General features: G+C 37.6%; 1 protein-coding gene across 1 annotated transcript in view; it reads left to right on the top strand.

Moving 5' to 3' along the window:
- Positions 1-5,313: 5,313 nt before the first annotated feature.
- The window catches only part of LOC121315134 (potassium voltage-gated channel subfamily H member 8-like), an 80,480-nt gene continuing 71,307 nt past the window's right edge, over positions 5,314-14,486 (top strand). The window contains exon 1 of the mRNA XM_041249082.1: positions 5,314-5,498. Within this exon, the coding sequence (XP_041105016.1) occupies positions 5,423-5,498 (76 nt within the window). The 5' untranslated portion in view covers positions 5,314-5,422. The remainder of the gene's footprint in view (positions 5,499-14,486) is intronic.

Consider the following 14,486-nt stretch of genomic DNA (forward strand, 5'->3'; position numbering starts at 1 on the left):
AGATAAGTGTAAAACTTTTTTGTGTTATGCAGTGTTTGTTTTGTTTTACAACCCGTAAACAAGTTTACCTGTCCGGTTATTAGAGAAGGTTCCAGCCTGTGTTAGTTAGCGCTTGACAAAGAGCTAGGTGTTTGTTTTATTTTTGTTAGGGTTTATTAAATGCATTGTGAAAGCCCTTTAAAACCTCCATTTCTGTGTGTTAGGTCTGCTTTGAAAGAAGCAACGCATGTGAGTGAGTGGTGGCTTAATCACTATATATATATATATATATATATATATATATATATATATATATATATATATATTATACGGTGTGTCTGTGTAATTAAACACGAGTCTGAGTGGGGTTAATAGATAATTAATATCCTAGTCATTCCTAGTAAATAGATAACATTTTTTAGTAGCTCTGGTCTTGTGAGACATTTGCTCATTAGAATCAGTTGCATATGTTAGAAGAGGAATAAATGGAGTAGAATAAGCATTTTTTTCACCTTAAGGCATGAGGAGCTATTACTTGTGATGCTGAGGCCTCGGGTAGGTCACTAGAGATTATGATCCTCAGAACTTCTACCAATCAGGAAGCTCTATTACGGGGCACACCCACGTGCTAGACCTCAGATCATTAAAAAAAGGAATTGGAAGGAAAGCAAAAGATTGAAAAGGTAAACAATTCTGTAAATTAGAGTGTTTATGTTAAATATCAATAAAACCACAGTGTACCAATCTCTAATGACAATACAAGCCTTTGTTTACATCGGACATAAGTAGCATCAGAATCTTAGGGAGACAAACAAAGTATAAACAATTTCCTGTTTCAAATAACTTTAAAATCATAAAGGAAGTTAAGTAGGTATTGCTAAATTCATGTTTCGTACATAAAAAAAATTACAGGTTACACTGACTTACTCAGTGAAGGGCTGCTGATGGTATCAAAGCCAAACAGATGGAAACAAGCATGTATTGCTTGAAAACATTTTTTAAAGGTGTTAACAGTATCTGTTGAATAGGAAATAAATATTTACTCCTAAATATTAAATAAAAACATATTTTGTAAGATTATCAAGCAATAAGAACATAAGGAAGTTTACAAATGAGAGGAGACCATTCGGCCTATCTTGCTCGTTTGGTTGTTAGTAGCTTATTGATCCCAGAATCTCATCAAACAGCTTCATGAAGGATCCCAGGGTGTCAGCTTCAACAACATTACTGGGGAGTTGGTTCCAGACCCTCACAATTCTCTGTGTAAAAAAGTGCCTCATATTTTCTGTTCTGAATGCCCTTCTGTCTATTCTTCATTTGTGACCCCTGGTCCTTGTTTCTTTTTTCAGGTCGAAAAAGTCCCTTGGGCCAACATTGTCAAGATGAATAGATTCAATTCTTTTAGCCTGTCTGCATACGACATGCCTTTTAAACCCAGAATAATTCTGGTCACTCTTCTTAGCACTCTTTCTAGAGCAACAATATCCTTTTTGTAGCGAGGTGACCAGAACTGAATCATGTGCCTCCTGTAGTTAATAAACAAAGTGATCTTTGCCCTTATCTGACATATTTAACCATTTCAAGTTCAGACTTTAAAAGTCAACAGTTTAACCATTTTAAACCGCTACAGTACACTGAATTCATGTAATTAAGATAACTGTTTAATAGTGATCAGGAATCTTATTATAATCTTGGTGTAATAATAATAAAAAAAAAAACAACAAAAGATTAGAAAATATACATTAAAATGGTTTGTAGGTAAGCTGTTTGAATAGCCGTACATTAGAAAAGAGAAGCCTTAAATATAGAAATTAAGGCATATTTTAGAAAGAAAAACACCATACAATAACAAAACAAAAAAACACCCTTGTCCCATTTATTTCTACTGGGTTCTGCTTAGGATGATAACTGGGGACCCTTCGAGGATGTGGGTGAAGGTTTTCAAGAGCCCCACAAAGAACATCCCTAGTGAATACAGAAGTTCAGGAAGAAACACATGCCTGTCTGTGGTGTTTCTGATTCCATTAATCCTTGAGAAGGAAAAACTGAAGAGGATAAAATATATTTCCTGTACAAAACAAAGAGAACCCTTTCTTCTGTGTAACCGTAGCAATGTTCCAATGTCGGTCCTCTTGTATGCTGATGAGCAAGGCCAGATTTCTGCAGCTAGGGGACATATCACAGTATCATAAATGACATTGCTATGGTGAAACACACTACTTGCAGCCAGAACTGGGGCAGCAGGGGTTCACAAAACTTTTGGCCAGAGCTGTATATATCCAAGTTGATTGCCAGCAGTGTGAAGATTCACAGCTGTCACTGTGACAATTTGACAATTGTGTTTTCTAACAAATGTACATCTATTTGACTTCATCACAAGAAAGTTGCTACCAATATATGCCTCCTTGGTCATGAATAATGGCATGTTCTTTCTATCACATCAATAATGACATGTTCTTTCTATCGCATGAGTTCTCCCGACTAAACTGTTGTGTTAATAATTTAGTCAACCCCCTAAGGCATTTGGAAAAAGGAGATTTCAAACACACCTATCAGATTAAATAATTTAATTTCATCCCTTTGTGCAGAAAGAACAACACAGCAATACATCAAATCATTTATACTGAGGTGTGTATAGAAGTGACAAGTTTAAATTATAGTCTACTTTGTATTGTGTTCAAACATAATATAAACATAAGTGAAACATGCTGTAAAAACATTGCATTAAAACAACATGTTCGTGGTAAGCAACACTGCCATGTTTATTCACAATGTTTACACAGAATAATTGAACCTTAGCGTGCCCTGTTCCTCCTGACAAGGCTGCCACTTTAAAATCAATTGCTTATAGCTCTAAGCATTGTGGACAAACATATAACCCCTTGTGGAATTGATCAGGTGATGTTCCTCTTGACCTGCTAATATGGCTGTCTGGGAATAATAGAGATTTGCTATGGTAATGAAATGTGGAGGTGTTCCTTAATGAGTGTTAGCGCAAGCTTCATTCATTTCAAAGAGCTCACCCTTTACTCAGATTCAAACATGGCTGAATTCAGTGCTATATGTATTGACAATTTAGAAATAGTGGATGAAGAAGAGAATATGGTCATTTCAACTACAGCAGCTATGTCATGGAGCAATTGGGGTCCTTACATGAACTTAAAGACAAGTTTTTGAGAAATGTTAGCAATTATTTTATTTGATTTGGTGCAGCCTAATAATCATGATAACCCATATATTGATCATTTATTCACGACTGAGTGACATTTCTTAATTTGGGCTGAATGTTTTTCTTTTTTTTTTGGGCTCCTGAGTGGCGCATCCATTAAAGGCACTACGCGTGGAATGCAGGATATGCCCTATAGCCTGGACGTCACAGGTTCAAGTCCAGGCTATTCCACTGCTGACCATGGATGGGAGTTCCCAGGGGGTGGCACACAATTGGGTGCCATCTGGGGGGCGGGTTTAGGTAGGCCAGGGTGTCTTTGGCTCACTGTGCATCATTGACCCCTGTAGTCTGGCCAGGCGCCCGCAGCCTTGCATGTAAGTTGCCTGGAGCTGCGCTGTCCTCTGACTGCATGGTAGCTACATGATGAGTCTGCACACACTTGGGAGGACAGCGTGTGTTCATCTTCACTGCTCCCAAGTCAGTGCAGGGTTGGTAACAGTGAGCTGAGCTTAAAAAAAATAATTGGATATTCTAAATTGGGAGAAAATTAAAAAATAATAATTGACGACTACTATATTGAAAAAAAAAAGATGTGTTTAAGCTTTTCTGCTGAACACAGGACAATTGTATCTCACTGGAGGCCAAAGTTTTGAGTCTATGTCAGGGTCTGACTGGCATAGACGGTTAATCCACTGCACTCTATTTTTCAACATGTCTTTCATTCCATTAGGCTATGGTGTTTGAGATAAAGGACTCCAGTATTTGTAAACTTCATTTAAAAATGGCATACAGTCTGTTTGCCACAGAAAAAGACCTCTGTCCTACAATGAATGGAATTTTTTTTAAATTTTAATGTCTTTTATCTAGATTACAGAGGAATCACATGTTTAAAATCTCTTTCCTTTGCAGGAATGTGTATGACTAAGAATGTCCAGTAAGACACGTGAAGGCACAACATTTTAATGTAATATTAAATTAATAATCATTGACCCCTCTCAAAGTCAAAGCTTGTTTCCATTTTATCAGTGCTGCCATCTATTTCTGTTTTTGAATTAGAATGGGAGAATACAAGTTACACAGTACATCTTCTTTGTAAAACCTCTTCCATCTTCTAGCTCAATTCAGCATGGACAGCCCACACAGCTAGAAGAATAAAGTACACAGTCCCAGTGTGACACACCCCTCCACAAAGTACTACTTGAAGGTTTTGAATGAGGAAATGACTTATAATGGACAAAGCAATATAAAAAAAGGAAAACATTTCAGTATCTTACAAGGGTAATCAAAAACCATGAAAAGAAACCAGATGTAATAATTCTGATCCATTAGATTAGCAGGTTGTAGCATAAATTTACTTTTTGACAATGTTCTCAGTATCTTGTGTATTTTGGATAGGGTCTTTTGACCTTTTTGGGTAGCTTATAAAACTTTTTGACAATGTTGTGTGGGGTGATGTAATGTGTGTCCATTGTGTTGTATATATATATTTACTATTTGACAATGTTCTCAGTGTGTTTTCTTTTGTGGTGTGTGTGTGTGTGTGTGTGTGTGTGTGTGTGTGTGTGTGTGTGTGTGTGAGATAGATATAGATATATTAGATATATATATATAATATCTATATATATTATATATATATATATATTATAAATTATTTACTAAGTGATTCGTGAAGTTGTGTTACAGTTGATATGATTAACTAAATATAATTTTCTGTCGACCTATAGACGTTGGTCAAACCTGGCAAAGCTCAGTTGCTAACTCTATCAAAGTAAAACCAAATGTGCCTGTGCTTATAGGCAGTGCATTAACTGTAAACCGATTCAGACAACAAAGCCAAAGTATTATACCTAGCAGTTAAACTTCTGTATAGAAGCATGATTAAGTAACCTGTCTTTTGAATAGTATGGGGTGGAAAAACAACTGCCAGAGTGCCGTAATATGCAATTTGATACAAAAGCATCTCGAAAACGAAGCTACCCCTCTTCATCTGTATTATCTGCGTCTTGCCTTTACACCCGACGACAGCGATGGTTACCTGGTTTGTACCTGCGGGCATCGTCCTTGTGTAGTGTATTCTTTCCAGCTTGTCAGCCTATCACTGTAAGGAACTTGACGCGCATATCCTTGCAGTTTCCCTGCTGAAGAGAGCGGAATAAGCAGAGATCCTGGACTCTTGGATCTGGTAGCAGCACGTTTTAGCAGACAAGTAAGAACACGCTTTGCGCTTAAGCTGTGCCAGACATTTGATGGGGAATTCCACACCAATTGGGAAAAATGCCTGTTATGAAAGGACTATTAGCCCCGCAGAATACCTTTTTGGACACCATAGCGACGCGTTTTGACGGCACACGTAAGTGTTGGACTTTTTCTGGAATGTGTAACTTTCGTGTTGCCTCTTGATGTATGATGTATGGTTTGTGAAAATGTATCTGTGAAATATACAACCGGTATAATTGGTTTACATGTTTATAAAAGTTACACATTTCTTTTTGAAGATACACACATGCCCAAAGTCAAATCAAAATGAGATTGTCCATTAAACTAATTGTAATGGATTTTTTTTTTTTTAAAGCAAGGTTTTAATACAGAGGTAACGAAGTGAGTATTGCTCTGAAAGATGCATTTACTGTAAATCTTTGTCAGTCAATGTGTCTACTGGTTTTCAAGCTTTCCTGGTTTATGGTCAGAAAAATACAATTAAATATGACAAATTGAGAACCTATATATATATATATATAAAGAGCGGGAACGGTTGTTAAAGTAAACAGAAATACACACATTTTAGTGTTATTATAATTGTTTGACAATATAATTTAGTCACACTAGAACACTACCCAAACATTACAGTGTATAGTATATCAATACTAAAATGTGTTTTAAATATTTTGCATTCGATTTATGGTTATTTCGTTTGATTTACAGTGCACATAGCTGTAACCTGATTAATCACAACCTTTGTAGTAATACCAGTGTTTAAATTGACAAATGACCTAAATATATAATTTGGATCTAATTTAATAAGTTAGCTTGGGTAACATGCTGTCTTGGTGTTCTAATGGTATTAATATAAAAATGCGTAAAAATGAACAGCCTGTCACTTGATAGTCTTATATTTAATTAATGGTACTGTACTCTAATTACGCGCAACAATCAGAGCGCGACGAAGTTTCTCAGTCAGCACCATGGATAGGTACCGTAGTGGCTGCTGGCCGTTTCCGCAAGGGGTTTCTCCTCAGTGGTCTTCACTACTTAAAATCTAAACGATCTATATTTAAAATAAATATCTTAGAATGCATTAGGATTTACTGTAGGTCTCTGCAATTGAAAGCAACTCCATATTTGTCTGCTTTTACGATCTAATTCTAAAGTTTCACAGTTGTCTGTGATGTGTAATGTTGCGCAATTCAACGTATTTCATTTAACCAGGTACAATATCCTCAAGCCACACAATTGTTATATATAGGGTCTACTTTCTCTTTCTGTTTTAGTATGTTGATCAACGTCTATTTTCCTCGTAAGGATTAAGGTGCCTTTGTGTGTGTGTGTGTGTGTGACATATACAATATATATATATAATATATATATATATATAGATATATATATAATATATATATCGCACGTGCACTTAGAATGAATGTTACTTTGATACAACTCTGCGATGAACTTCACTTTAGAAAGTTTTTTTTTTTTTTTTTTTTTTTTAAGTGTGGCGCTTTTAAGATTCGAGCATATCAAGGATATATTATTTGCAACACTATAAGTTATCGGTTTGTGTTTTCCCTTTGTCGTTTCTTTTTTTATTCAAACTTGTCTGTGTTATATAATATCCCATGGACAGTGAATTGTCATAGCAAAGAAAGCAATGAAAGCAAAAGTTTGTCCTCTAGTTACTGTTTCTCTAGAAAAATATGAGTAACTGTACCCTATTACACCGTTTGGCCAGATGGCTGACTTTAATACAAAGCTTTGTCTATGCATGAATTTGTATGAGATAAATGTATTGAACAACATATGTATCGTGTTTCACAAAGACAAATGCAACTTTCACATGAATAAGACTACTGAAAGGACTATACTGATTGAGAGGTCAAATAAATAAATACATAAATAAATAAATAAAAAAACAATAATAATTATAATTTTACACGTAAGTACATACATACATTTTTATTACATGAGAGTAGCTGTTTTTTTTTTACTTCATGCTAATACTGGACTCAGTTTTCACCAAGATAAATGAAATAATAGTATTGGGAATCAACCAAGATATAGCTTTGATGTAACAGATGAGCCTATAGTATATGCCTATACTAGATACAGTATGAAAGCAGTATTTTTTCCAGTCAACCTGGAAATCTGGCTGACCTGCAGACAGTGTTTAGTCCATCATGAACCTATACAGTGGACTGTGAAATTAAACATATATAATATGCTTGTGTAAAAGATACAAAGATAAATACATTATCTGAAAATCAAATGAACTGAAGTACAATCTTGTAACTGTGTGATTTTATTAGACACTTAACACAAGAGCAGAAGGAATTTTGCAAAACTCATTTTCCTTCTTTGTCCACAATAACAACAAATGATTCCCACACTGCAGACTTGCATCTTTCTGTGAGCTTTTGTTCATGGAATTCGTTTTACTTAAGTTTTTCTTTCACTGTCTTCATAAACAAATCCAATGCTCCGACTTAAGAATGATCTAAAAGAACCCCCTTCGATATAGGTCAGGTATCTGCTGCTGTTCTCTGCCAACCATGTCATGTGCTACTGGGGGAAGCCAATCCACGCAACAGGAATTATAAACAATGATTTTTAGTACCAAAGAGAGCCTCTTTGGTAGTAATCAGCAGTCTGTGTATTACTGAGTAAACAAAATCGGACCCGACCCGACCCGACAATTTTTCACCCGAAAACACATTTGGCACAGGTTGGGTCTCGGGTCCGGGTAGACTTGTTAAGACCTCTACTGACATGTCATGATGGCTCCAGGGATCAGCCAAATTGTGGTCTCCCTAGCGCCTCAGCATGGCAACCATCAGGAATGGGCTGAGTGGGGAACTTCGCAGGGGTCCTCAGATGGGCACCTCCTGTCTTCAGTCTTTCGTTGACTAGCTCATGACACCTCATCCAACCCAGCCAGGTTTACTTGCCTTAGCCATGCATTCTTTCATTGATATTAACTTCATCCATCACTTCTCTGCCTCCTCGGATAGACACTTCAGTATACGTCACATAAGTATAAGAAGCCGGGATAAACCACGTATACCGGATGAACCCGGAATCTCCACCCCTGCTGTCTGACCTCAGCGGCTGACTCAGCATACCAGTTTCATCCTCTTCTATGTTGTCCATTGAATCCTCCGATTGCACTTTTGGTTCAACCAGGATAACAAGGCGTGCTGAGACTGACCACAGGACAATGTTGGGTCAAATGGTAGTTGTTGCAATATCGTGTGGGAAAATAAGCCGCTGGTCAAGATTTGCCTGCATTCTCCAACCTTCAGCAGCCTCCAATTGTTCCAGGTGAATCTTAGTTCTAATAATCTTCCCTGCTGGTTGCTCTGCTAGACAGAGCAATGTCATTCTCTGTGTGCAGCTATTGCTGATATTGGCAGAGCTGTTGATATTATTACACCATTCTTCCAGTGCTAATGCCAAGCATTACAGCGTCTGGTAATGATGCCAAGTGAAGCGACCCTGGCTCAAAGCCACCTTACATCCTATAAGAATGTGCTTCAGGGTAGCCAGTGATGAACACAAAGGACATGCAGGATTCTCTTCTACCCACACATTCAGGTTATGTGGTGATGGAAGAACATCCTATGTGGACTTGATTAGGAAGCTGATCCTCCTCTGTTCCATTGTCCACAGGTCTCGCCAGCCAAACTTATGCTGTTCCACATTCTCTCATCTCATCCCTTCTCCCTGCTTAGCCTGGGACACCACCTGGACACTCCTCATCCTCTCCTCCTGCTTTTGCACTTCAGTGACTACCAACTTCCTCCTTTCAGCTGGAGCTGCTTTAAATATATATATATATAAACACATAAATAAATGCATAAATTAGTATCTTCCATTTTAGACTTTAGATTAATTAGTAACACTTAAATATCAGTAAATTACATGTAAAACATGAACAATTCAAGATTTGATATCTATTATGTAGCTAAAGAGTTGATAATGCAAGTGCACTGTGAATGTGTGAAGCAGCTTTGATTATTTAGTAGAGATGGGGATAGTAACATGGGTATATTGATGAATCAGAATGCACACAGCTAGTTACTTCCAATGGCCCACCAGATACAGTAGCTTGTGTGTTTCTACTGCTCTGGGCACATGTTTTTTCTGCTTTTAACTAATTTAGTATGTATTTTGATTCTTACGTAATGTGTTATTATTGTCATGGAAGGGTAGCTGTGTGGTCAGGGCTAGCTAGAGGCAGGAGTAGCAGACCATTTCACAAGTGTCCTTTCTTCATATTCTTATTGTTAACAGCCTTCAAACAAAAATAAATCAAACAATTAAACCACACGAAGAAGCACCCAAGCTGCACTTTCTCACTGCCAGAGACCTGAATCACAACATGCTGCTCCCAGCCCTGTCCCTAACTAACCCACACTGGAGCTTGTCTCAGCTCCTCCTTTACAATGCTGTGAAGCTCGTTGAATCGTTTTCTAGCTTGACCACATTCTGAACACTTTTTTTCCCTTCCCCTCCAATTAGTTTGGTGGCCTGCTCAATTGAAGAGGAAGTACATAGATATTAGAGACTGCAGGGATGGGTTTCCACCCCTGCCAAAACCACTCATAATACTAATTAACAAATCACAACTATATATACACAATTACACATGACACACACACAATATATACACATTTATATGTGCAGGGCCTTAGCCCTGCCCCAGTTGGCCAATTAGCAACAATACTACTCAACAGTTGCTAGGGATCAGGATTTTCAACAAAGAGGATACTGTGCCATTTATTGTGTGGCTGATTGTGTTAATGTACAGTTTAACCTGTGAAAAATGATGCATAACAAAATGATGGTTCATAAAGTCCAAAGGTTTTTTGAAAACTCAAACCCATGAACACATTTTTTTAAAGAGAACTCAAACCCATGAACACATTTTTTTAAAGAGTCACGTACTGTTTGTTTGCACATGATCAGTATCAGTATGTGTGTAACGCTCACTCCCTGTCTACAGACGAGGTCGTTCGGGTTCGGGTAGGGCAGCCGCTGCCACCACCTTTGTTGTCCAGTGAGGTCTGGATATTAGCAATAAAAGAACAGAGGAACCAGGGAGCTCAAAGAATACCAATTTTACACAAGAAATAAAAACCAATGACATTTATTTGCTAATCTAATTAAAATCATATTAAATTAAATATCTTTCAGTAATTACAAACAATAACAACAATATAAAGTGACATTATGCATTCAAAGCTTTAGTAGAATGGGGAGGTTAAATGCGCACAATAAATGTGAGCACACCTAGAAGGGTTTAACAAATAATCAAATAATAAAGGGACTCCAAACTAAAGTGCTTAATAATAATCAAACTACAAAACATCAAATCAAACTCACACACTGAAAAGAACATCATAAAACTCAATGTGCAATAGCAACCCAACACAAAAATAAACACTCTCAATAATAAATCCACACATCTGCAAAACCCTTGTAGGCTGCGCTAACAACCCAGTCAGCAATCAACACACCCCCCTCTAGATTTCAATAACATACTACAAGCAGACTGCAATAATACTTTATAACGTAATCCTTCAGTTCTAATGTCCCACCCCATTAAAATAACAATTATAATTAATATTTAAAATATAATTTACATGCAGTACTATTCGAGGGGAAAATATCACAACCATTAGAGGAAGAAGGTTTTGTCTTACTTAGTTTGGTCGATGAACCTGCACGTCATCTGCAGTAAGTTGAAACAGCCAATTCAGGTCAAGTTCGCTTTCAATGCTACATACGCCTTCACAACCACAAATGTCCAGGTCTAACTTTCCAAAATCCGGGGCGTAGTATACCACAAAAAAAACTCTCAAACCCCCTTACTCTCTTTACTTATTTCTTTCTTTACTTCTCAAGCGGCGCTTAACTCAGCGCTCCCGTTCCGCGTTCTCCTCCCATTTCTCCTATCCTTTATTTCCCCTCCTAACAAGCAACTAATTTACTTGATCAAACAAAATTATCAGAACAATACAAAGCAGGTGACAGACATTACATATGTTCTGCCACGAGACACATTCACACATTGACAACACCTGTACATGACACATATTGTAGAAGCTGGCCCCAGTCTTGAATAAGGTCCTCCTGGGTAGCACAGGGTGAGCTGAGTGGTGGGGACTCTTATCCAATGACTCATCATGTGGTCTCCTGGCATTACCACTGGTTTGGTATCCACTCGACATACAGGAGACCACACTGTGGTACTCATTCAATAACTGAATGACATGACATTGAGTTGCCCCATGTACCCCTCTGTACATGTCCTCATTACTTAACCAATTTTAATAAATACCTGCACCATTGCACCTAATGTAATGGATAGTTGGTAACCAAGCCCTCTCACTGAATCACCAAATGATGTTGCTTTACCAATCTCAGCAAAGTTCCTCAAAACACAAGCCTTGCATGCTGACAGGTGAAAATTATAACTGAGCGGTAATATTAGTCACAGAAGGATTTTCATTGCTTATTTAAATGTGATCTCAACAGAAGTATTCATACTGAATAATAAAACTCTAACATTTGCATGTTATTTATCTCCTTTGTCCGAGTCATGCAGTATTTGCTGTAGATATCATGGTATAAAGCATCAAGAATTAAAACCATTATAATTGTTTGTTCATTGGCATGATACACAGCAGTACAATTGCTGTGAAGTGCTTTAGTAGAATATTTGTGAAGAGGCACAGTTGAGACTATTCATGCATGTCCTGTGGATATTGCCCTGTTTTCTAGTATATTGTAACATTTCCATGTTTTTCAACACTCTTGTTTTTTCTACTTAAAAGAGTTTGTATATTTGTATTTGTAACAGGCTACTGCCGTGTGGGCAGGCGAACAAGATTTATTTACATATCAACACACTGAACAGCGAACGCGACATTGCCAGCAAAGGCAGCGCACCAAGGACATACAGGGGAACGCATGCAAAGCACAATAAAAACACTGTACAAAAACTAGAAAATAAAAGGATCCGTGAAAATGGTGTGCGCTACTCCCAAATGCACGGAGGTCCTGCTTATTCACCTCGCTCTCTATACTTGGTGGGATCTACAATCCCTGAACTAATCGGATCTGTTCAATAATAAACAAACCCCGACCCCAGCTACTCGCCCAGTCGCTGGCGGTTTCAGTTTCTTTCTTCGGCTCTGACCCCGGTTTACCCTCAAAGCGATCAGAGGCTTTTAGAAAGATGTTTCTGTCTCTTTGTCCGGGTAGCATGGACGATGTTCAGCCCTTTGGCTCTGCAGCAGCCCTGAGGTGAATAAACGAGACCTTTTTATACCCGACGCCCTGCTGGAACACACCTACCTGCTGATTAGATTCCACAGCTGTCAATCACACTATTTACAAAATTCATTAACACAAAACCCCTTTTCATGTGCAGGACTCCTACCCAGCCCCAGTAGCATACACTTAATAATTTGATTTCCAGGCTGCATTGGCTATGGATACCATATCCCCTTCCTGATGTAAAATAAGTTCATATGGAAATCTGTACGGGCTACCTTCTTTTCCACACAAACTGATTTGAAGCCTCAAAAGAAATGCTTATTGCCCCCTTATTAATAATAATAACAGCTTCTTCCACATTTAAGCAGTGCTGTGGAGAAAAACATAAAAGCCACAAGATTTATCATTTTCATTTTGTAACAGGATTCATTTTCAGAATTATTTCTAATAAAACTAAGGTGATAAACAAAAACAGTGCAATTAGATAGAGCTGCAGGTACACAGTACATTACAGAATTGCTTATACTTGACAGTTTTAGGTTTATTGCTCCATGTTTACAAGCTGTAATGGTCTTTTGAGATAAATCCTCAATGGTTCAGCTTTTGGACTGTTTGTAAGGTGCAAAATATCACAACTGTTTCAAAGTTACAACAATTTACTGTGGTCATGTCCATTAAATGCAAACTACAGTAAGTGGAGCTCATGTGAAGTATTTGGGCAGAATCATGTAATTCTTAAGAGAGAGCAGTAGGGTGATTCATTTTCCTTTGACCTTTCCATGTCTAGGTTAGAAGCTGGCAAATAAGTGAAATTAGTTTCCAGTGTTGCAACTTTAATGAGCAAATTGAAATCATGAAATATAGTTTTGTTTTCTTGTTTTCCTGACAAAGTTAAAATATTTACAGAATGATCTTTTAAAGTTCATATGTGGCTTCCAGGCAAAGCTCATGCACAGTAGCATACGACAACAATAGCCAGAGTTTCACTTGGGGAACAGCTGGATATAATATTGTTAGTCTATAATAAGATGGTTAATGATGCTGGGGGCAAGATGACTGATGTCTAGGGTTTCCAAGGGATGGAATATAATATAGTATAATGAACTGGAAGTTTCAACACACTGGGGTTTGTGATGAGTGGTATTTACTCACGGTGAAGGTTGTTCATTGTCAGGGGCTTCTCTCTTTGTAACTTCCTGCAATTTGTTGCTCATTATTGAAAACAAGACGGACCGAATCCAGATCCTGCTCATTATTGAAAACGAGGCAGACCGAATCCAGATCCTGCTTATTATTGAAAACGAGGCAGACCGAATCCAGATACTTCTGTATTAATAGAACTAACTAATACTGTTCTGTGTTTGAAGATACCTACTTTTGTCTGTCAGTAGCAATACTCATGTCTCCACTGGTTTCAGTTTGAATATCCTTTGGCTTGTTTAAGACTGACATATTTACCACGACTGTGTTCCAGTGCTTCAGCTTATTCCATAACCACAAAGATGAGAGCTCAAGGACAGGACTTTCAAAAACCAGTGTTCTTGTATCAATCCCATTGTACAGTAACGAGAGCTTTAGAAACAAGTGATTTAAAAATGAAATGTGTTAATTAAATAAATCCATTAATGCTTTGAAATTGAGTCAATGAGGTCATTAATGAATGCATTTCTTGTTAAAAATCTTAATTGTTGCAGGACACCTACATCACTTCCTGTCGCAACGACTAAATAAGGGGAACTTGTTAATGAAAATGCATGTGTGGCAGGATCAGGAAGCAATACACAGAACTCTGAAATGCTGGGCTGCATCTGCTGTCACTGTATGTTTATTAAATAAAAACAAAAGT

This window comes from Polyodon spathula, chromosome 4 (assembly GCF_017654505.1).
Source record: "Polyodon spathula isolate WHYD16114869_AA chromosome 4, ASM1765450v1, whole genome shotgun sequence".
NCBI lineage: Eukaryota > Metazoa > Chordata > Actinopteri > Acipenseriformes > Polyodontidae > Polyodon > Polyodon spathula.